This window comes from Poecile atricapillus, chromosome Z (assembly GCF_030490865.1).
Source record: "Poecile atricapillus isolate bPoeAtr1 chromosome Z, bPoeAtr1.hap1, whole genome shotgun sequence".
NCBI classification, from domain to species: domain Eukaryota; kingdom Metazoa; phylum Chordata; class Aves; order Passeriformes; family Paridae; genus Poecile; species Poecile atricapillus.
The window spans coordinates 13,302,464-13,327,818 of record NC_081289.1 but is presented as its reverse complement, the minus strand read 5'-3'; the positions used below and the strand labels follow the sequence as shown (position 1 = coordinate 13,327,818).

At 37.0% G+C, this 25,355-nt stretch overlaps 1 protein-coding gene across 7 annotated transcripts in view; it reads left to right on the top strand.

Moving 5' to 3' along the window:
- Positions 1–25,355, top strand: part of LOC131573139 (ataxin-7-like protein 1) — a 114,289-nt gene that overhangs the window by 68,470 nt on the left and 20,464 nt on the right. For 6 of the 7 annotated variants that reach the window (XM_058826781.1, XM_058826782.1, XM_058826778.1 and 3 more), the window contains 2 exons: positions 13,695–13,917; positions 21,488–21,771. In XM_058826781.1, coding sequence (XP_058682764.1) covers positions 13,695–13,917; positions 21,488–21,771 — 507 coding nt within the window. Of the gene's footprint in view, positions 1–7,049; positions 7,176–13,694; positions 13,918–21,487; positions 21,772–25,355 lie in introns of those variants that run through there. The other variant, XM_058826784.1, reaches the window with a different exon arrangement.

Here is a 25,355-nt window from a genome sequence, read left to right as displayed (position 1 = left end):
AAAGGAAAGAAGAGCAGAAAAAGAAATTGCATCTTTTTTTTGATTCATGGTACGACTGCAGCTATAACATGTGATACTCAATGCCAGCTGCCACACTTTGCTCTGGGGCCTTCAGGCCTTAAAAGTTCACTGTCCTTTTGTAAGTGCCACCTCTGATGTTCTCTGAAAGTGTTTCATAGTCTCTTGCTAATCTAGCCAAGTTCTTGGCTAGAATTGATATCTTGGAGTGGGAGGAACAGCAAGGGAGCAGAAAGTTTATGTAAGTGTGGTTTGCATGTATGTGCTTGACAGAGATGCAGCTGATTAGCTGGAAGTTACAGGCTGAAATTTACTGTGCAGTAGCCCCTGATACTTTGGTATGTTTCTGATACTTTGAGCAGGGCAGTGAGTTTTTTCAGTGAGTGTGTGAGTTAGTGCAGTGGTTTTGTTTTTATGGTCTTCCCTAGTTTGATGAGGCTAAGAGGCAGAGGCAAGCCTTGACCTAATCTTGTTACAGTAAACAAGAGGTAAAGACTTCTGAACCTTCTGTTGATGTGGTTGTTGAATGTTAGACAGTCTTTTGTTCCCAGTTGTTTACGGTAATTGAGTCTTTTCCCTTCTAGTGCTTGTGCTGCTGTCCTCATTAGTGTGTATTCCAAGATAAATACCATATACGAGACTTGCAAATACTGTACAGCAGATCTGTTCTCTGGTTTTGTTTCCTGAATATTTCACCTTCCAAAATAAGGTAGTCCCTCAACTGAGAATAGACTTCATGTCCTTACGTAAAACAGCAAAGACAGACAGCAGGCCTTTTGTTAATGCCACTGCTAATACCTTTTAGGCAGTAGGCATTTAGGGGTCTGAACTGTAAGGAGAAATAAGAACAAATAAAACTGCCAGAGTTCTCTTATAAGTCATATCTATCATAGTGAATGTGCTTTTGAATTGTTTCTTCCCTTGAATTACTTTTTTTTAGACCTTAAGCAACTTGAAAAGTCAGGGAATTTGGGACTAGGGAGGAGGAAAGGAAGAGGGGTAATAAGGTTGTAGATTTAGGATCTGCAGATTTCCTCAAGTGTTAAGTGGTCTTCTGATGGGATAGATAACCTCTATCTCATCCTGCACTCAGTGATCCTCTTTTTCTAGCTATCATTTGAAACTACTTGAGCAGTTCAGTATAAATAAACCTTTTTCTCTCAGTATTTAGATACAGTAGGCAAATCCCAGAGATGATAGGTCAGGCCTGGTTAGTTTTGGTTCACTTGTTAGCCATTGCTGGTTAAATCTGCTGTACTGTCTAGCTAACAATTGGCAGACTCAGCAAAAAGCTTTAGAAAAGACTTGCTCTGTGATCCATTTGCCAAATACAGAATTTCGTTCCTCCTCTGTAATCAAGCTGGAGTCAGTTGATTATAGTTGAGATTTATCATGCCAGTATCCTGCTTGTTGTCCTTTCTCTGTCTCTTTGGTCAAGTGACTACCATTGCTGGAAAAAAATAAATTGAATCTCAAATTCCTCCAATTTAGAAGTATCTCTTGTTATCTCTAAACAGTAGGATTTCTTTCAACTATAGAACATGAATTTGATGAGAAGGGACAACTTCCATAAGATCGTAGTCTCTTCTGGAGTTTGCTGTCTCCTGACAGGTAGAGAAAGGTTTCAGTCCTTGATCAAGAACTCAGATAGTCTGATTCAGAGGAAGCAATTGGTAGGTAAGAAATGTCATGTTGGATTTTTTTTTCCGTTTCGTTCCCTTTTTTTAATCTACCTTTGTATTTCACTGTCAATTATGTTTTTGGAATTGTGGCCAAGAAAACAGTTTCAAGCTGGGTTGATATTGCTGTGGCTGTGTTTTTCTTGAAGTTAGAAAAGTACTTGTTTTAATTTTTCCCTCATTTAGAATATCTGGTTTAAATTACTTAACTTTAAATTGTAATCTCAAGTGATGTTGCTGGCTGGTGCCTGACTCCTGCCTTGTCACAAGTATCTGGTGCTTGTCTGTACCCAGCTCCCTGGCGGGGGCCATAGCTCTGACACAGAATGCAGGAATGCACACAGCCAGCTCGGGCTTCATGCTGTGCCTGAGTTAATAAAATTTCTTGGGACCCAGACCCAAGGGTAATACTGCCAGGTGGTGGCTTTGTCTGAAGTCTTTGCCATTACCCCCAGTGCTCTTGTCTTTGTAAATGCTATACAGAAACAACCTGAGTGACTCACTTTAGATTGAAACAAGGACTTCAGTCTCATGCTAAAGAAAAGATGCTGTGTAATTTTTGAACCCACAATGTCCTTGGAAGTGTACGGATGTTTGCACCAAGCTGCACCTCTGCTAATGAGCCCAGCTGGACCTGATTTGTTTCTACATCTCTGGTACAGATAATCTGACCATGGATAATTCAGTGTTGACTCTATAAATAACCCACTTTGAAATACCTGTCTTAAAATTGTTTTCTCTTCTTCCTGTTAGCTTGCAAGCTTACTCTCTGTAGTCATTTCTTGGCTGACCAAGGGTTACTCTCATCTCTTGGCAAACATATATCCTATTCATATCTTCCCACCTGAAGTGAAATGTTACACCAAGCATGGGTGAAAACAGATTCTAGCACTATAAAAAGCCAGCTAAGTCCTTGTAGGAAATAATCATCCTAAAGTTTTACATATGCTCCAATTAACTCTCGTGTTTAAAGCGAAAATGACTGACACACATGAAACATTTGATACCTTGGAAAGATACTTATTGCATGCTTCTTCTCAGATACCGTTCTGTTACATATATAATAGTGAAATGTCTTTGGGTAAAACTCGTTCATTTGTATGAACTTGCTTCAAGTTGGACTTCTAATCATCTTGGTTTGTTTGCTTACTGTCAGTGTTAAAACTCACAAGAATTGTTCTGAGTTGAGCTAAGCCTAGCTTTAAGGAGATGGTTTTTCTATTACCTTATAGAAGGAATTATAGAAAGTAATTAGAATGCCTCATGGGAAAAATATTGTGTCTTCAGCCGGTGAGCATCTACACATTTTTTTTACCAGAAGTCTTTCTAAAATATAGTATGTGTGTGCTTCTGAGAAGATCAGTGGAAAGTTGGAACCACCTGCACTGGATGACAGGTTGTTCAGGGCATTGGAAGTGGGAGAAGGGAAAACAGAATTGCATAGCTGTGCTGTCACAGCAGTTCATGCACCTTGGTAGGCAGTTGTACTGAAAATCACCTGTCTCTTTTCCCTGTGTCATTCCTGCCACATTGTTCTGTAAGAGAGGCATTGTTCTATAGCATCAGTGGGTGAATAAACTTGGAATGCTTTAAATTAAGATCTACACTCTAATGGCTGTGGAAAATGCCTTTCTTCAAACAGCATCTGAAACGCTCACCATGCTTCAACAAACTTTGGAAGTCTCAACTTGAAAAACATGGAGTAAATACCTATTTGAGAAAATATCTTTTTTATATGTATATATAGGTATAGGTATAGCAGACATTTAATATTGTAGGCATAAAAAACTCTCATTATGAACAATGATGGGAAATTTGATAAATTAAGAATGGAGAAATGGTTTATCCAAAAGACGTAATTTATAGTATGAGAAGTTCATTGCAGTGATGAATGGTCAAGAGGTGCATGAATAGACAGAATATGAAGTAGCTGTCACTTGGACTCTCAGAGGTTGATTTGCATTTATTCATTCATGTGCAGTTGCCTGAGTTTCTTTAGTTTGCACAGTTAGAAGTCATAAATGATGTAAGTTAAAGTGAAAACTAACTTTAGAATTAAGAAGCTGTATGTAAATACAGAACTAAAGAGTTTTTTTAAAGGGAGAGGAACAGATTAAAAATGCCCTATGAACCCGCTTTTGTATTTGGGTATGTTTTTCAGTTTTGTCTCTTGAGTTTTTTTCTGTAGAAGGTTAAGAGTTTGGTTTCTTGTTTGTAAGAGCTATTGTATGTAATGAGGGAAATATGATCAAGTGACCTCTTCAGGAACTGTTTTGCACATTCATTTCAGAGGCTGTGTGTTAAGGGGTTATCACTTGTGGTTATTCATGCAGCATTCTAAATAATAGATTTTCTTACCTCTGGCAAATAACGCGCTTGAAAGATGAGTGAACTGATTTATCTGGAATGAGGAAATACTCTGAACTGACAGTTATGCTGCTTTTGTAGTAGGTTTTTATAAAGCCAATTGAAACTTAAATGTAGGCTCATTCAATTTTCAAATAGTGTCCCAAGCTTGGCAGATCGTGTATGGTTACCTGGATTTTGAAATTATGTCAGAGTATTCCAAGGAAATTAATTTGATGCCTGGGAATACCCATGGGGAATGGCAAACACAGAAAAGCAAGTAAAAAACCTCATTTATAGATTTTAGCTTGGATTTCCGAAAATATTATAATTTTATAATAATGCTACTAGTAATAAAAATAATAATGGCAATAAACCTTACGTGATTGTATCTATTTTCTATTTTGTCTGAGAATTTTTAGCTGTTTTCTAATTTGGTTCAAAAATCCAAAGTTTTTCAGCAGTCTTGTGAAAATCAGCAACTGTGAGGAGACAGCTTAAATGATGTGGCCCAGATAAGAGTATTCCATGTGGCAGTAGCACATTTGCAGCTCGTACTGACAGCTGGCACATGTCTACCTGCAGACCAAAGAGAGCTTATCCTGTCTCTTTGGGGAGAAGGACAAAGGACCATGGATACAGGATGAAATTATGGGGCTGCTGGGGGACAAAGAAACTCGGGTAACAGAGATGGAACAGTTTACCATTCAAACCTACATATTTTTAGGAAAAAAAATCTCCATTATTTCTGTGCTTAAATAATTCTTCAGCTTGTTAAGAAATACATTGATTCACCAGGTGCTGGGTTTGGATCTCAAGTAACAGAAAAATCCAGAAGGTTTAAACAACAGATTATGTGCAAGTCCTGCAAAGATGTTATTCTGGGCTAATTTCAGTGAAGTTACTGTTTCTCTAGAAGTTACTTGTACAGAATGATATAATAAGATAGTGATATGTGATCTAGATATTGAATAAAATCTGGTGTCGTGTTTTTCACAGAGCCAGATGAAGAACATGTCACCTAAAAATGATAGCGTGTTTTCTCGGAGTCATAGTACAGCATCCTTTTTTTTTCAAAGCCACCTCAGTAGTCCCATCTCACTCTGCAATGGCTTACCTTTCTTTAACAATAAAAATAAATGACATTATATATTTTTGGATTAAAACATTAAAGAAACATTAAACATTTCTGGTTTATGATAGATGAGGGGAAACATTTAATTAGTTCTTCAAGCAATCATGTACATAAATTATTCTGTTATTGTTATGTAAATATACTTAAAGATGAAAACAGAGATACAGTGAAATATTTTATCTCATAAGTATAAATAAATAAAAACATTTGTCATTAGCTGACCTTGAATGTGAATGATTTGCCTGGGGAAACTGGTCTGTTACATGATACAAAGCATGAGAGGATGACAATACTAAATTTTCCTCTATTTTGCAGCAATTTGGAGTGCAATTATTTAAGTTGGGTGTTTGAATAAATGAATAGGTGATTTGTTTATAAATTTGTACATTTAGCCAAATAAAAGATTTCTCTTCAGGTATAAAATCACCCACAAAATTCTGATTTGTTGGCAGTATTTATGTTTGAGAGTACCATGGCTTGATTGCTGGAAATATTTTAGCATTTCACCTGATGTGTCTGTCCCAGGTTTAGGGCTGATAATGCATTTCCATCCTCTGAGTACAAAAATGCTGGGAATGTGAGTCAGCAGGTAGTAAGATACCAGTGCAGAAGGATGCTGAGGGCTGTCTTTGTGGTGTAAGCACTGGACACAAGGTTTGTGGTGTTATGTAGCTCAGACTCTTGCTTCATGTTGGACTTACCTGAGCATCTTCTCCAGCAGAAAGTGAAATTTCTGTGTATAAGGTTTCCTTGCTTTTCTTTGGTAGGCTGTCACTCCAAAAAAGTGTGTAGCCAAGACTTGCTTGCTCCATTACTTCTTTTTTGCCTGGGGATTTTTGGCCTTGCTGAGCAGAGAAATACAGAGTTGAAAATTGTCATTTTTTTGCAGTAGCAATGCGTCATGTGGCAAACGCTGGTTATGCATGTGGAATTGTGTCATTACAGGAGTGATGAATTCCTACTTAAGTCTTCCTTTTTTAATCAAGTTAATACTCTAAATCATTAATATCCTCTTTTATAGCTGTAGAAGCAGGCCTTTACACTACAGTTAAATCTAGGTCTTCCTGCTCAATCATGTGAAGACTGACATTGTCACCAGGGCAGGGTATTCACACTTCTATTGTTTTCCTGTCTGTCTGATACTTCAGTGATACCTTGGAGCTTCATATTTATGTCTCAAAATCCTTATAAAAGAAGCAAGCAAATACCCAGAAGCTTCAGTTTACATTTTGGATAATTAATTGCACTATTTGAAGCATTTTTTGGAGTTCCATTTGACCCTTCTTTCATTTAATGCTTTTTTATTCAAGAGGAATAATAGTGTTCTGTGAAGTGCTGTGTGTGACTTTCATGAAATCTTGCCATTTTTAAGATATTTGGTCACATAAATATAAAATAGTGATAATCTAGAGATTATTTCTCATGTCTTTTATAATTATCCTGACAAATACCAGGTTATCCCATAAATAAAAGAATTTCCAGGAAAACCTCAGGTTCATCCTACCATGTTACACACAAAAACTCTCCTTCTTTCCTGGATCAAGGAAGTAAAAATTCAGTGTCTTCTAAATATACACTTGTGGGTTTTGCTGCTTTGAATTTTGCACTTTGGTTCATTTCTGCAGTTGCTTGAGTTGTATCAACAATTATAAAAAGAAAGGAAAAAAAAGGAAAAGAAAAACAAACCCAAAAAAACCCTGCAGCCGTTTTCAGCTCGTGTTGTTCTTGGCACAGGTTCAGTTCTGGTGTCCAACTGGTAGGACCGAAACTTGGTGCTTAACAAGTGCCTGTAGTCAAAACAGTTGGTGTGTGCGAGCACAGATCTGGTATTTGCTGCGGCAGGTCATCTGCCGGATTTTTCCCCGTGTGCAGAATACCTAATCACGTTGCTGTGTTTCTCTGACGGCATCTGTGGCAATGTGAATCGCTTCACGTTCCAAAAGTACATGTTTACAGTCGTCGTAGAATCAGATTAAGTTGGCAGCCTGCTCCTCTCTGTAAGTGGCTCAGTTTACATTTCTTCTTCTAGCAGGATGTTTTGCATAATTTTGCTGATCCTACTCACTTGTAGACTTTGTGAAATGGAGAATCGTTTTAGTGGGTTTCTGTCAGAAAGCGGAGCTTGTGTTTATTGTAAATAAACACCAGCAGAACGGTGGTTATTTTAGCACTTGATAATTTCCCAATTATGTCATTTGACCTGAAATGAAGCTTGTGATTGTTGAGCAGTGTTTTATGCAGCGGATCAGTCTGGGGGTTGGAGCTGGCAGTTTATTTCCTTTGTCAGTTTACAAGAAGTATCAAAATGAAACCGACTGTGCTGTTTCCTTTCCAGTGCGCAGTGCAAGAAGGGTGGAACAGTTTGTGGATATTATTTCCAAACTTTTTCAGCTGGACTTGGAATAGTGTTTTGTCAAAAAAGCTGGTAAAGTTATCCTTCAATCTTGCAACATTATGCTGTAGTTTGCTAACATCAAATACAATTTTATTTTTGTTTAACTTCATGTACCGGGTTTTGCTAGTGTTTTTTTCAGACTGGCTGCAAAATGAAAGTGCTTACAAGGTGTTTATGAATTCTTGTTATGAACCAGCTGCCAGTTCCTGCAGGATGACACATTTCTGCAAGAGTCTAGGTTGTTCATTTTCTGGTTGCTGGCTGTTGCTTTTCGGGCATGTGTGGGTTTTTTTCTGTTTTGGTTTTATTAGGATTAATGCCAAGTACATTTGCAAACTTTGAACTGGGATCAGTACAAGGTGGTAGGTTTCATTTACCATTTATTGAAATTGTAAGTGTGAGTTGCTCAGCTTTGCACAGTGGAAGGCTGTGCAACAAAGCACCTCAGGATATAATGTAAATAGGAAAACTGTAATTTGTGCATAGGCAGTGCATAGGAGTTACCATGAGTAACATCTTCATCAACAAGACTATGAGATACTAAATTTCATTATCATCTGCTTAAATACTGTAAATGGGGAATAACAGTATTCATATTGTGTTAAGGGCAGTTGGATCAGTTACTCTATGCTATTCCAAGTAAAAGGACTATGAATGCAAGTGTTGTGATGAATACAGGCTTAAAAAGAAGGTTTATTATTCTATGACTATTTACTAGCAGTAAATAATGCTCTTACCTTTTTGAGTTTTAGCAATTTGTTTGTTTTTACCAAGCTATTATCCATAACACTGGGTCCCTAAGTTATTAATGGGTCAACCTAAAATTGGTTTTTCCTATAGGCCTCTTGTACACAGGAAGTCAGATCATGCTAAACAAGAGTAATGTTTCAAAATGACTCGTGCTGACAGAGTTTTAGTGTCTGTCTTCTGACAACATGAAGGGGATTTTTTTCTTGTTTTGTTTCAAGTGTCTGGGGAAAAAGAGCACTGAAAGATGAAAGACATATCTTTCTCTCTGCTCAAAGTGTATCATTACCTTTTTCCTCCATGATTGTCTGTCATATTTATGGACAAGGCACTAACTGGGCGAACCCTTTTCACTTGATTTGATCAATTTTGAGTACCGCATGATGGGTGAGAATGTGGATGCAGGTGGGGTATACTAAGAAATGGGTTTTTGTTTCTAGTCCAGATTAGAGATATCTGCAGTTTCAGGATCACATAAAGATCTTTTTTGGTAGGAAACTGCAATGTTTGACATATTTTACTGTATTTGCTGCAGCATCATTGTAAGGTTTGCTGTGAGGTAGGTACGTGCTTGATCCTGTGTATAAGAGTCAAGGCAAAAATTTGAAAAGAGACTTTCTATTCAGAATGTGGTTTTGCCTCATTTTCCCACACACTGTGCTTGTGGCTCTGGAGCTCATGTTGCCCCTCTATTGCTTTGCTTTTTTTTCTTATGATTAGAAGGAGATGTGGCGTTTCCTGCAAAACAGCTGCTAGTATTCCCTGGTGACCTATCAGAGAGGATCCAGTGGAATTACAGATTTAAAGGCAGACCTAGAGGACTTTGGCAGCTGCAACAGAGATTTGGGGAAAGGCAGGGTGTTGCATTGTGCAGGAGGCAGGAAGGAGGATTAAAAATGGAGTATAAGGGCATATGAGAGAAGCTCTGGAGATTCAGGGACTGTTAGGTCTCCAACAACATAAGGACTTCACATCTACAAACAATTCAGATTTGGCTGAGAAAGTTGGACTGTATCCATGTTTCCATAGGACATGGAGAATCTCCTGGAATAGTTAAGATCATTTGCAGTGCTACTGAGGCAGAGTTTGCAATGCGCCTTTGAACTATATGGAGCACTGGGCTTTCAGACACTGCTTAATAGAAAAAGTAACAGATATTGATCTGAAATTGATTCTATAGAAAGTGAGGTAATTCAGTGAGAGTGTTAAACTTCCCTCTGAGATTAATACCATTAGTACATTAACTGTCTGACAGCAGAAGTCACATGTTGCTTGTCACATGCAATGGCTGCACAGAGACAGCTGAGAGGTTGCAGAAGGAATTAATGTGGTAAAGAGGATTGTAAGTTTGATTGTGCTCCTGTGCTCTTGAATTTGGCAGCACCTGGTATTTAGAATCAAAACAGAATATGTGTTGTTACTTATGGGGAATGTAAGCATCCACTTGGAAGTACTTAAATGAATCAGAAAAATTATCTTTTAAACTAGAGCACATATCCATAGCATTGCTAAAGTGTGCAGAATTTAGGTTAGTATCTTATCAGTGATGATAACTGGTTTTCTAGTTGCCTTGCTGCATTTTATAATTTCTAGGGGCAAGAACTTTCATTCTTCTTTAGTTTCATCAATGTCCACTGGCTCTATCACTGGTGTATGTGAACAGGGACAGCCATGTCCACAGCTGTATGAATACAAGTTCACCTGCTCTGCTAGATCTAATCTGTCTACAAATGATCTGCAAATGAGCGTAGAAAGTGTTACACAGATAGCTGATTGTCTTCTGAATATGTTAGTATGTGAATATTTAATTTTATCACAACTATTTGATGTGCAAATGTATTTTATTCACATATTAATTTATTGCATAGGCTGTATAATAGTAGATTTGTACATTATGTGTCATTCCTTGTATATATGTAAAATAGGAACAGACAAACTAGTAAAAAATTTTTTCAACAGATTTGACCACAAAAGTCAATTTGATAGAGGAGGCCACCACCACCCTGGTATAGGCAGTGTATTCTGACACCTGATAGCCTTCTCTTTTTGTCCTATATTCCCATTATTTCTCTGAAACGTTACCAGTGTCCAAGGGTGATTGACTACCACATACATTGTAAGGAATGAAGAATCGAGAGGCAACTTGGTAATTCTTGAGAAGGAATATACCAACATATAGTTACAATTTATGCCCTCACCATCGAGATTTGTCTGAGAATTCACACCTTTGTCAAATACAGCCTCTTGCAACCATGCTTGCCCAGCACAAAAAGGGGACTTTCAGCCCCTTTGGAGAGAATTACTCTTCCAGCTCTCCACAGTGCCATACCTGCAAGGTGTTGCTGCCATCTTCTTCTGCTGACATTGAAGTGACATTAACTTTTGTGAAAAAATGTGCAGATTTTACCCGTCCAAGCAGTCTCAGAACACTTTTGTTTGTGTGGCACTGGCTATTTGCATTCTTTCTCCTGTATGACTTTACAGGGGTCACAGTTTCCATTCTAGGAAATTTGAAGTAAAGCTGGGTAACGCTGATGATACTCAAATGTGTATTGTACCTGTCTAAAAGGTGGAAGATTTTCTGTAGCACGTTTTGAGGGAAGAGGGGAATTTGAGGAGGTAAAAGGAAATGCTAATTAGGGCAGTTGGTTCTGATCACAAGAATAACCACCAATTTGACACACTCAGCTAAAATAAGTTTTTTTTCCCTTCCCTATCTTTTAAGTAAACATCTGCTGCTTAAAGCAGTGGGATGCACTTTATTATAGTCTAATTACAACAGTTTCCACCATATTCTATGTTAGAGTAAAAAATCCAAGGTTAATGTACTAGTTTGCTCTTAAAAACTAATAAAGTGAGAAAGTTGTCTTGGGAAAAGCACCAAACATTTAGCTTGACTAAAAATCCAGTACAAAAAGACTCTTATAAAATAACTTGCTATGGCATGTGATACTTAATGACTTTAAAATATATATTTAGATAATCAGTATCTAGAATGTTCATCTTTCCAGAAGATTAATTTTAATAAGAGTAATATATTTCATTTCCAAACATATCCATAGGGCTGATATTGATGACACAGTTTACTCGAAACCAGTCAGGCTTAAGAAAACCAGTAGCTGTGGTAAAAATTGGAGTAATTAATCCTAAGTTTATATAGCATGTGTGTGGAAAACATGTTTTCTCACAAGTTTTACTTTATATATGGCTTGATTTTGTTGGTAGCATAGCAGTTCCTTTTCATCAGTCCCCAAGTAATTTATGGGAAAGTTGCGAATTTTGATTAGCCTACTTAAAATTGATTAAATAGATGCTGAGAAAGTTGGTAAATCTTGAAACAATAGCTATTATGTAATACAATAAATAGTCCATGAATGGAACTGTGCATTTCAAAATCAGATGTGTAGCTTACACAGGTGTTACCACAAATGTGAGGTGAAATGAATGTAAATCCACTGCATCCTGCAAAGGACTTTTAAAAGCAGAGGCTGCACACTGAAGTGTGTGGTGGGGTGAAAAGTAGCGAATGATAGGGGACATTTTGGGAGTCACAATAGATACTTTTGTATTTGAAAAAAAATTAAGACTGTTTTGTTCTTCAGTTGCAGGAGAATGTGGAGGGAATTCCAGCATTGGTAATTAAAGCTGTGAATGTGAAGATATGGAAATGCTTGATCTTAAATAAAAAATGTCTTTATTTAGTTATTTTAGATCTAATAGAAACATTTTGGAATTTTTTAAAGCATTTCTCTTTGTTCTTGAGGTATTTGCCTATTGCAAGTTAATCATGGATGAATCCTTCTGCTACTGGCAAGTTTTTACTTGTGAGGATGCCAGACAAATTGTCATGTTTTGATTCTCTGTGGGAAAATTTTTCTTAGTTGTCCTTGAAATATCAGACTAGTGAGTGCAGGGTTGATGATGCAAGTACAAAACCTTCCCATGTATTAGCAGGTCGCTGGTGCTTCCTTAACCTGCTCTTGGTTGACTGTGTGATGCTGGTCAAGCTAAAAGAGTAGCACCTACTTGGATTCTTCAAGTTAAGTGCTGAAGGCTTTAGACAAGGAAAAATTGCTGCATATTGAATGAGAAACTCCACCTTGTCTGAAGTACTCGGCCTATGATTATGTTCCGCTTGCTACATTTGATTATGGTGTTGGTTGTGGGAGTACCTGCCTGATCCCTGCTGTGATCAGGCTCTTGGTGTTCAGGCACAGCAAACTGGAGTCCGTGCCAATGAGCCAGGCCCTGCTGACCGGAAAATTCCTCTTCCCCAGCCCATCCGTGCCAGCCGCTGCTGCCTTAGGCTGGCTCACTGCAGGGTCAGCGGGCTGGGGAAAGGGTGCTTCACAAATGGGGCCAGCAAGACTGTTCAAGATTTGTAGCACCCCTTGAAAATATCACAGCAAAGATCAACTCCTGTCTCTTGTAAGTATTTTGTAGTTGTGCTGAAGTTCACAGCACAAGCCTGTTGCTTGCTGCACACTCATGTAGCCAGCTGGCCAAGCACCGGCACTTTGACCCTGGAGAAAGATATGATTTGTAAAGAATGGCCAAAACAGTCTTTCTACTTTACAATATAAGGGACAGGACATTTAGATTTTAAAAAACACTAATAACGACTCAACCAAAACAATTTCACTGAAGCCTGCCTTGTGCAGGGTCAGCCAGGCCTTGCCTTTTTGTAGTGCTTGAGAGGCCTCTGGTGTGAGTGTGAGCCATGCTGACCTTCAGATGCCATGTTTGTTACTGAGATGTAAACGTCCTGGGTTTTTTGCACGTGCCATTTGCTCTGTGTGGAAAAAAACCCAAGCTTTTACCTTGAATGGTGCTTGGAGATAACCAAGTGAACCAAGCAGAGCCCACCTCTCTGGAAGGGCCCGGAGCAGTAGACGTTTTGCTACTTTTCAGTCTTCCTGTTTTTTTCCTTACAGTTTCTCAATAGAATTGAACCAAGATAGTCATAAAGTAAACTGCCCAATAACTAGGTCAGTTGAATTCATCATAAACCTTTATAGGAGCAATCACATATCTGTCACAGAGCAGTTTACTGAGTCATCTTAGCTGTTACATACTCTCCTTTCTTCTTAGCATGAAAGAGCTGGGACACCAAGTACACCTCACATAGATTTTCTGGTAGATTATTGCTATTTATTTTACTATGTTTTACATTTTTTTCAGATTGCTTCATGAAGCTGATTTTGTCTAATTATCATTTGGCTTGATTACATTCCCAACAGTAATGAACTGGTGTTCTTTGGAGTGATGAAAATCATTGTAACTAGCATAGAGAAGAACAACTTCCTCTTTCCCAACTTGTATTTTTAATTTTAGCCTATGACATGTTGTAAAATTAGTTTCTTTTCTGTTACAGAACGAAGACACAGTTCAATGTGTAAACCTTCCCCTTCTCCAGCTTCTCCAGCCTGTAATTCCAGGACATCCCTAGTACAGATGAAACCGAAATCCTGTATCAGCGGCCATAACCCTGTCAGCAGCAACTCAAAGCCATTCAAAACGCCCAAAGACAATCTACTTACCTCCAGTAGCAAACAGCACACAGTCTTTCCTTCAAAAGTGTCACGGGATAAACCATGGTAAGTACCAAAATAATAGTGACCAAAGGTGTTGGTGTTCAAAGTACTCTATATATATATCACAATCATCACAAAAATCTGTATTCTCATTTTACCTAAGTTTACAGTTTAAGCCTCTATATTTCTAAGGGAGGAAATTAGGATATTCTTGAATGAAGAAAAAAAATTACATATAGGAAGAGCAAGAAGGACTGGATTACTTTTTCACTGTTCCATCGAGTGTGTTTTTCTAAGATGCATATAGCAAGTGAGGTATTGACCCAGTTTTCTATCTTTAAGGTCCATCTTCCATTACACTATCAGCCCTTAGAACTGATGCTTTTAAACAGTTTAACAGGATAATTTTTTGTGGAGTTCTTAATATTGGCTTAACTGATGTTCATGAAAACTTACTGGTTATAGTCAATTATCTTCAATAGCAGCTGCTGTTGGAGTTCATTCTGTATTTTGATAATGTTTGATGCCTTATGAGATGACAAGAAAATTCTGGCTGCAAAAATCACTATTTTGGGGGTGTCTTACATCATGTACTGTGATATATGTACACATACAGGCTTTGACACTGCCATGCCCATCCTCCCGTGACTGTGATGATAGCGGCAGAGTTGCAAAAATATAAATGACAGCAGAACTGGGTCACTATTTTATCCCTTAAGGAACTGTTTTGTCTTCATTATCTACAGGAAAGATGCTTTGTGATTAGGCCATTAGGTTGGTGACTTGAGATCTGGGTTCAGTTCCTGGTTCTGTTATGCCTTGCTCTCTTCAGTTCTTCATCTGTAAATTTGAGATAGTGAGACTTCCTTTTTCTTAAGATTTATCTACTTACTTTATAAAGATCCTTCTCTTTTGTATATAACACCTAGCATAAGAAAGTCATGATTTTAGGTAGGGTTTCTGGACACAACTGCCTCAAAACAGCAAATCATTTAAAGCAAACTGTTCACTCATGAGACAAAGAATAAGCTCAAATTATGTTAAAGGCATAGCTCATGCTTTCTGCCTGAAATGTGCACAAGTTGGCATGATTTCAAGGACAGCAGCTTCTGCCTAGCTGTAGAATTTACCTTGTCCTAGAAAAATATATTCTTCCTATAAATCTGGACCCACCATCTTTTTAAGCATGATGAGCATTGTGGGCAATTATGATATAAAATTCTGAAAATAGGAAATCTGATTGGTTAGACTATACACTCACACATTAACTAGAAAAGCAGAATAGCCACTGTCTCATCTGTGTGTAAATACCTCTTTTACTGCTCAAAACCAAATATTATTGACTGAATAGTGACTTTTCCTTATGAATGTTGGAGGGGAATTTTATACAATAGAGGATTCTTTTATAAGTCTAATTAAAAGTAAATCAGAAAGGACTTAAGAGTATTAACAGTATTGACTATAAACCTATTTCTCATCCTGTTACAGACAGCAACATACATATCCACATTTCAGCAGACTCACTGAATCTATAAACAATATCTTCCGTTCTGGCAACAGATGTCATTCTGGCAGTCAGTAAAAGCTGGAAGGGAACAAAATAACTGAGTATTTCCACCAATCCCTTTTCCTTTTATTGGGAACATCCTAAATATTTACTGATGATTAACAAGGTAGATTTAACCATTTAAAAATGTTGTACTGCTCCGTTGATTGTTTGGCAATAAATATGACAGTAGTTGTACCCGAGAATTATGTAATTCTTGCAGCCATGCTAGGAGATCATACTGCAGTTTTGTTTTGTTTTGTTTTGGGGAAAAACAAGGCATATAGTAATTAATAATACTGTAATTACCACATAGCAAATCACAAACAGTCTGAAGTGAAGATCAATGAAATTCTCTTGCAAAATATAGTGTTAAGTGCTTTAGATTACATGATTTGTTAGAGAATAAAATCTGTCTGCTTATCATCGCAGGTTATAGAGAGCTGACAGCTGTTACAGAAGAAAGTGCTTGCTCCTATTCTATTAGAGGATTATAATATTTATTTAGAATACTAGAAAATATTCAGCAGATCTGATTTATGGTGAAATTATTAATAAAATTTATTATTTTTTAAGATTCTGTCTTCCATTCAGCTGCTGCACAAGCCATAGAATTTCTTATCTTAGGTTTTAGAAAGAAATATTCAACACAGAAACGTTTGTCTCAAAAATGCAAATAGGATTCATGTTGTATCCAAGTGTGCTGTGGTTTATCATCCTCAGAAGCTTCCAGGTCTTCAGTGCTTTTGTCTGTTACATTGTAATCTTATGCCAAGCATTTATTTGATATAAGTTCTTCTAGACAGTTGTCAAATCAGCTATTTCAGGAATTACATAATTTTAATGATTGCTTTTCAGACCTGGAACAACCTGTGTTGGGCTTGCCTGATTCTTTTGTACAGCATCTCCTTTAAGTTTTAGTTGTTACAATTAGGATTTTGGGAATGGCCTCTGCAACAGCATAGCCCAGTTTCTGTGTTGTTTCTGTGCCTGCCTTCATGTAGATCCAACTTCTGTTGTTAAATTTGTTATAGTTTTGATTGAAGCATCGTCTTAACCATTGACCAAGTAGATCTTTCTCTTGTTCATGTCCTCTGTTGTTCTAAGATGTGCTCCAGAGTTTCAGGTTGCTCCATGGCTAATGCTTTAAAAATCTTGATTGGAATGATCAGATAAAAGAAATATGGAACTGTTTCATTTTTCAGCTGCTGTTTTAATACTTTCTTGTAGTTGGAATATAAAGTATTATTGTGAATACATCATCCAGAAATATCTGTCAGTTATGATTTTTTCCCCTGTATCTCTACCATCGTTGCTATTAATACAGCAGTGCTTAGAGATGGAGCAGAGCTGGAACACCACTGCACTGTGCACAAGATAAATGCAAACCATAATTTTCTGCAGCTTGCAGGCAAGGTGGTAAGAGGTATAGCAGAAGGGAAGAAACTGGGGAGGAAAAGGCAAAGAATTGGCAATAATAATAATTATGAACAAGTGATCATAATTAGTAAGCATAGGTCAGATGCTTACCCTTTGTAAAAGGAATTCCTGCAGCTGGAGCTCTCTTCCTCACTGCTGACCTACCCAAAGGATGCTGCTTCGCTTGCTGTGCCCCAGCACAGCTTCTGGGTGCTGCCATGGAGGATTTAGGTGTTCATTTCCACCTATCCGTGATCCTAAGGCAGCATAAAATTGGGGTAAAGTGTTGAAATAAGCTAGTGTTGAGAAACCAGCTGAAGCAGATCTCTTTGGCCTCCCTCCACAAAGTTTAGCCTACCAGAAGTTCTGAAAATTAAAAAAATGAGATTAAATTGATATGGTTTTCATCAACACAGAGAAAACTGATTCTCTGTAAACAGAAAAAAGATCCCAAAGGTATACCTGTGAGCAATCCTTTAAAATTTATAATGTCACTTTTCAAAGTATTTTTTAATAATTTCTTGCCCTTTATTTCTTCTTTTTAGGAAGTACAATTCTTCATTCTGAGACTGAGAAAGTTAAGATAGTCATGATTTAAGGATATTCCTATTGCACCATGGAAGCAAAACTCAGCAGGGTTAACTTGGACCATACAATCTAACATTAAATCACAAATATTTTGTACATTGTAGAGGCAATCCCAGCAATATAGGATAATGTTTTATGTTTTTAAATGTTTGTGAATTTCTTCTTTCACAAATTTGAAGTGTTGAATGAGTGGCTGAGCTTTTTAGAATGAATATAATTACAAATGACCAAAACATAAACCCAACAAAATTACATAATAGGAAGGAGAAATAACTTTTGAAAGCCAAGAGACAGGAAAACAGAAGTAAAAGGTGTGAAAAGAAGTAAAAGAAGTGAAAAGTATTGTGACATACTGCAGTTATTTTTCTTGCTTGCTGGAAGGGACCTACAATGACCATCTAGTCCAACTGCCTGACAGAGCACAAGAAAACAGAAGGAAATGTTACCTTATTTGAAAAAGAGAATAAGCTTCTAAAGTCTATCGTGACCATGCATTTTGTGTAGTCCTCGTTTTTGATCCTTTTTCTGGTTCCCTTCTAATTCATCAACATTGGTGTTGTACTGCTGGTCAGCAACACTGGAAGCCATATTCCAATATCAGTATAACCAGGGAAATGTGAAAACCATGTCTTACTTGCCATATCCCATTTTTGATATAAGCACAACAATACAATAAAACCTCATATTGCTTATTCACTGTGACCACTGAATATTTTTGTCATTATTTTCCAGTGTGTTGTTTCCCTGTATTTCACTGCAGACTGAACAGCTTGTTATTTCATGTGTAACTTTACATTCATTTGTGTTAAAATGTCTCTTTGAGTTAATGAACTTTACCAAACACTCCATACTGCTTTTCTAACTTTTTCTCTTCATTATTTAGTTTCCCTCAATCCTGATTCCATCAGCAAATGTTATCATCAGTAATCTTATCTTTATTTCTCAGGTCCACTGAAGTTTTGGTCATGTCAGACTTGGTAATGATGGCTAAAAATGCCCCTAGAAAAACAGCCCTAATGAATAATAGATCTCAGAAAAGCTAGATTTGAATTTCATATTGTTTAATATTCGCTTTTAAATAATTTGTTTTATAATGCCTTTCAAGAACTGGAACATTTTCATAGTTATCTCTGAACTGGTAACCTCATCAAAAAGTGAAACCATATTTCTTTGCCAGGATCTGATTTTCTGCAAAGGCGTGTTAAGTTATTGTTTATCAGTTTATTTTTATTAGCTTTTCCAATGTTTCTTCCAAGACACTTTGGTTTGGGTTTTCAGTATGGGTGCAAGATCAACATTCAGCTAGCTTCTCTAAGATTCCAAGATTCAATTGGAAATTATTGTGCTGAGACCCAATACTGCTCCTACTCTTTTGGAACCCGTGGCCACATTATGCAGATTCCCATATGTAAAAAGAAGAAAAACATTGATTATTTTTTAGCTGGCACTTTGCACTTACTGAAGGAATCAAAAAGCATTGTTATCTGCCTGGAGAGAGTTATGCTATTTCCTTCTTAGTGCAGAAGAAATAATGTTTCTGAAGTGTTTGCTTTGGTAGTAACTTTTATTGCCTTTTAGGTAGATACTGCTATTCTTACTAGAGTTTCTTTTCTAAAAAAAAGTAAATTTATCTTTACTGAATACAGACCTTTTTCCTCACTTTATATGTTTGTTGCATATTGTTTTTCTAATTGCCCCTTTCAACAGCTGTCTTTAAAAAAATCTAAACAAGCTTATTGTTCAAAAACTCCTTCTGAAGTACAGTAAATAATTCTAAAAACCTGGGTTTTCTTTTTCTAACGAACTTTTGATATAAATCTTCAATTTTTTACTCAAAAAACTATGTTTGGGAAAAGAATTCTTTCTTATCATCAAATATAAATATAAACATTTGTAATTTATTTGCTTTTTAAGACTTTAGTAGTTGACTCCAGTCACTGTTGCTGTGCACCTTCCAGTTTGCCATTTGGCTATAAATTCATCTTTAAGTGTTATGCTAAGACTAGAGATCCTCACTCTTGAATGCAGTAAAAGAGAGAGAAATTATCATCTGTAGCTTCTGAAATCATAAATAGTTTATTGTAGAGTACCTATAGAATCCTATAGAATGTGTATGTCCACAAATACTGGAGTATTTTTCTTTTTTCTTCTATACTACAATGAAATGCATAATGAAGGTTGACTTGTTATCTGTAACAAAATGAAGGAAAAATATTCCCTCCCTGGGCATTTTTCATTGTCACAGTAATACATCTGTATGTGCCCTAGGATCTGAGATTCTAAACACTGCAAAACAGAGAAACCCTGGTAATTTTTATTAACAGTATTTCACTACTAGACCAGATAATACACTTGATTCTCAGTGAATATCAGTATTCTGAATTAAGATAGTTCTTTAAAACTGGGCATGCAGATTTGCTCTTATGTTTTTATATGGTTTATGTATAGTAGAACTACTTAATGTAAAATTATCCTATTTTCAGAAAATGTAAATGCCATCTGTTTAAAGATAAAAAATAATTCCTATGCTGAGATGTTACAATTTTTGCCTCCCATTTAACTTAATAAATTCAGAGCAGTTTAAAAAAGGAGAGGATCAAATCCTCCCTTTCATAGCTACATGTTTGCATTTGTTGAAATACTTAATGCAGTTCTGATTTTGTAAGGTATGTTTTTTGCTTAATTACTGGCCAGTGCTCTACACTTTACTGCAGTTGCATCTGTATTCTGACTAACTGCTTTATAGTACCACAGGAGATAGAATTTTTATATAATTTTATTCCAGCTCCAGAAGATGTCTTGGTCTAAATCTTCTTCACAGTTATGTATACCTATTGTTTACATCAATGTTTGTACATTTCCCTGTGTTAAAATACCCTTAGAATAAGGTCTTCAGCAGCTACAGAGAAACAGAAGTTTGTAGGAGCCCAGGAAAGCCAAGACTTGAGTTATTTTGGACCCTGCTTCAGTGTTTCCAAAGTGTGTCCCATGGAGAATGCCATCTCAAAGTCATCTTTTTCTAATTGTGAAAACTTCACACCTGTTACACTTTCCTTCTGTAGAAAGGTGCAGCAAAGTTGCCATTTCTCAGACACAAAAGACTGAAATTATGTGTGATTTGTGAATGGGGGGATGTCCCTAACCATACATGCATTATGTTATATTTTTTTTATTTGGGTTTGTTTCAGTAGGGAGGGGTATATAATTTATATATTAACTGGTAGTCATGAGATACCCAGTTTTGGAGTTGTTGAGTAGATAAAAAGCTGTCACTGGATATTTCCTCATGAAGATAGAACCCAGAAATGTTAAAATACTGTTGCAGCTGAAAATCATTTGTCTCAATCTTTTTTGCTGCCAAATTAAGAAGGTAACATTTGTTAGTGTCACAAATATGCAGTGGTGGTAGTTAAGTTAGAGTAAGTTAGTTACTGCAAACTTTACTCTGAAAAGGGACAGCTAAGTTAATAATTATATTAAGAATTTTTAAGTCCCGAAGATTTTATTAAAATACATTGTAGTAATGCTCAAGTCATCAAGGATTTTAATACTTTTAAAGGGACAGCTGTTAAGATTTCTATGCTTAAAATCTCTTTTCTCCTTGTTTCCAGAACTTGTATGTCATTCAGACACATCTGAGCAAATGAATTATTTTTGTGTTTGTTTAAAAATATTAATATTATTAGCAAACTGCTTCGTTATCATGGTGAGTTTAGTACAGCATACACATATCTGGTATGTGCTTGTGTTAAAGGCATGAAACTGTATTTGTAAGGGGTATGTTTTGCTTAGTACCAAATACTGATTTTACTTATAAATAGTAGGGGATTGGATCTTAAAAAAAAATACAAAGGTTCATTTTCATAATTCTCTACAGAGAATTACAAAATTGATGTCTGGCTTTGTAAATACTTGATTGAACAAAAATAGTCAATACTGGTACCAAGTATTTCATTTTAGTCTGGTCTTGAGATACTGTGTCACTTGCATTGAAATTTTTGTATCTGTGGAAAGGGATTAAGTAACCCTAAATCTGTGGTGCAGGAAATACCACATGAATATTTTCCTTTGATCTTGCAGCGTTCCTGTTCCAGTAGTCAGTCTAGAGAAAATTCCTAACCTAGTGAAGGCAGATGGTGCCAATGTTAAAATGAATTCTGCAACCACTACCACCATCACCTCCTCCTCAGCTTCTTCATCCACCATACCTGCTCCAACTTTGGTTAAATCTGGTTTGACATCCAAGTCAGTGCCACCATCACCAGAAAAGATTCTGAACGGCAAAGGAATTGTAGCTCCATCAATAGACAAGAAACACCAAAATGGCACTAAAAGCAGTAACAAGCCTTACAAAAGACTTTCAGGTAAGTGATGTTGTAGTTCACCTTTTGTGGTAGTCTGTTGTTCTTTGTTAATGATTCTATAGCTCATAATGCAGCTAATAAAATGTTGGGTTTGGTTTGCTTTTTTTTCTGTAAGATGCCGGGTTGCATGTATGAAAATGAAAACTTTCACACTCTAAGCATTTGTAAAGTCTTTTCAAAGTACACATTCTGTTTAGCTTGAAATTACTGGTCAACAGGCCAAATACTAATTTTTAAGGAAGTAAATTCATTAAAACAGAAAGACAGAAGACTTCTTCAAGCCATTATGGAATTTGAGTCTGTTTACAACAAAGGAAAATGTGCCTTGGTTGGGTGACTTTACTTAAATCATGATCAAGTTGAACAGGTTTAAGACATTGGTTTACCCTCCAAGTCATGATTTTTTAAAGACTCCTTTTTTTTATTTGTTTTAGATATGAGAAAATTCTTAAAGAGATATGGGAAATGCTGGGGAAGTGTTGAAAGTCATAATTTCCCTTCACTCCTCTCCCCATGCAATTCATATATGAGTGGCAATGTTTCTAGCGTGAGGATCTTGATCTTTTTCAGGAAGACAGGACAGTGGAGTTGAGAAAATGACATTAAATGGGAAACAGCCTGGATGGCCTTCGGCAGGGTAATTTTGAGGATGTAGGTCCTGTCCAAACCTGCCACCAAAGCACAGAACACCACATTGTGGGTGGGCAGAGGCTCTGTTAGAAAGGTTGCCATCCACGTGGAGTTCCCTAGAGGTGACCCATGCCAGCTGCTGGGCAGTGAGGAGAGAATTTGCCCCTGAAGGCAGAAACCAGATTTTTGCTATGAACGAAAGGAAACAAAGTGTTTTGAGGGTTTTTATTTTATGGGTTTTTTTTAAAGCAAAAGTAACTGACTCAAGTTTATGGCTGAAGAAGCTGTGCAAGGTCTATTCATCAGCTCGCAGTACTTTGTGACTCGGGCAGGAACTTCTTGTGTGTACTGAAAGGCTAATTTTGCTAATGGCAGCATGATCCGCATTAGATCGTCACTTTGGCACAAAGTTCGTTCACATGATTTCTAAATGTGCACTAGTTATGAACCAGTATAAGTTGTACTAGATAAATGCTTTCATTTCCAGTTCATGAGTGTGTCCTATTTTTTGCCTGAATATCAGGTTTATTTTTTTAGTTTTCTCAGATTTGGCAGTTTGCCGATGGTACTGCTACCTTGGCTGGATTTCAGACCAGTGTGAGGTGTTTGCTAGGGCTGTGTTGGGCATGGAACAATGCCATTGCCTGAAAAGATTCAGTACACTGATTGCTTTCTTAACTAGTTAAAGGTGGCATATAAGAAAACAGAACTGTTGTTCATTTATAGCTTTCACAACATGAAAAAAATGTTACAAGAGAGTAGTTTAAGATTAGGCTTTAACCCTTACATTTCACTTTTTAAAATCCAATGTATTATTCTAATAAAAACTCTCTATATTTTACAGTTAATTTAGAATATTGCTTCTTTTTAACCTATTGTTTCCTGTAATGGTTTAGATGCTAAATTTAGCTAATTTAGTTAACCAATTCAGAATTCCTCCTTGAGCAGTTGAAACTGCTAGTGGTTTTCCTCATGTCACCACTTAACACTGCAGGGCTGAGAGTGATACTTGTACATTTTTGTGCAAGTACTTGCAGAAATGTGTTCATAAAGGAGAATCAGTTCTGTAGCTTCCTACAGCTTGCTGGCTTTTTCTGTGGAGGTGGCACTGTTCTTTCTCTAGGCTCTGACTTTCAGTGTCTCTAGGCTATGGTGGAAATTTCTGCAAAGGACTGATTGAGCACCTGGATAGGCTGGTGTTTACCTTTTTATGGCTAACAAAAACACAGAACTGAGACTTTTTACAGCTTCTCTGTTATGGTCAGATTTGTGATCTGTTCAGTCTTACTTCCATTGCCTTGAGAATTGATGCAACAATGCAATAATTTAGGGATTATAAGCAAATTGTAGACGTCCTGAGAGCACTGGAGATGAATTGCCTGTAGATTGTGTGTCACTATGATGTATTCCTCTCCATTATTATACAGGACAGTGCAAAGGCTGAGAAAAAGATCTTGGAAGGTCAAAGAGATATTTAAGATATCCCATAATTTCATGCATTTCATATGAAAAGGATGAAACTTCAGCTAAGGGATTTAGATTTCCCTCGGTCCACTGCCCTAGAGCTGGACAGATGTTAATTTTTGAAGCTCCCTAATAAGTTTGGCCAGTTTGCATCTGTTTCCTTCCCTTTTTAACAACCTCTACTGTCTCTCACACCATTTCCCTGATTGTGATTGAAGTTTGGTTTTTTTCTTTGCTGAGACCTGATGGTTGTGTGATGAATCAACCTGCCCTCTTTTCAGGAGCACTGTCCTTGTTGAGAGAGAGGAAACAGCTTGTGGAACCACAAAAGACAGTCTGTAGCTGCCCAGCAGAAGTGGATCAGTGTTTCCTAGTAGCAACTGCAAAAAACATTTTTTTTTCCCCCTAAATCTTCCTCAGTTCTTGTTCTCTTTGGGATGCTGTTAAAGAATGCAGATGCCCAGCTTACGCCAAGTAAAACTGTTCTGTTGCAAACAGAAGTTTATGACAGTTCCGTTTTGGCCCTTGCTCTTCTCTTGGTGAGGTTATAACAAGTGCTCTTCACTTTATCCACTGAACATGAAGAAGTAGAATCCATTCCAGAAAAACAGCTTTCCCAAACTGTGCCTGTGCACAGGGGTCTGGGGCTTGCCACACTCCACATTTCCTAACACAATACTCAGAAGCTGCATTTTAGATGATAAGAAGGTGGTAAGTTTTTTGTAGTGTGTTGCCCAAACCAGGCATGTCTGTAGCTGGCAATTAGATGGTCATGATTTCTCTGGAGCAGCCATAAATGCTTCAGCCAGGAGAAGTGGTTTCCTGTTTGTCCAGTATTTTCTGTTTCTCAGGGAAACCATAATATTTTGTTGTTTGGTCAATGGCAGAGGCTTCCACTCTTTCCTCCTGTAGCTCCTTATATTGATTTTATCTGTATATCTTTTCCTAAAAACTGGATTTGCTATAATCAATCCTACAAGTGTTAGTCAGTTGGGCCATTTATTGACTAGTACCAATCTGGAGCACTTTTGAAATTTGAAGTGTTTCCTTGTTGATCCAAAACAGTCCTTGCTTGGTGACTTTCAGAACACATTCCATAGCCTTATAATTGCCTTCAGGACTTTTCATTTGAAGGCTTATTTATTAGCCCATATTTTCTCTTTAGTTTTTTCAATTTGCATTGAAGGTTTAAGGTGGGTCATTCAGGAAACTGTAATAGGAACATCTTACACTCAAACTGCAGGAGTAACTTACTCCTTTAGTTCATGAACATGTGTTTTCATCTATTAAGTAGAAAAAAATAGTTATTATATTGAGTCATACACAGTTACTTTTGTGTTTCTGTTGTGTTGTAAATACCAAAGAAACTACAACTACCTACAACATATTTCAATCCCTTTGTAGGTTTCACAAAAAAAACCAACCCTGTACCAGCTGCTTTTTCCAAGCTCACTTTTTTGTATGGCTCTGCTAATAGGTTAATAATATAA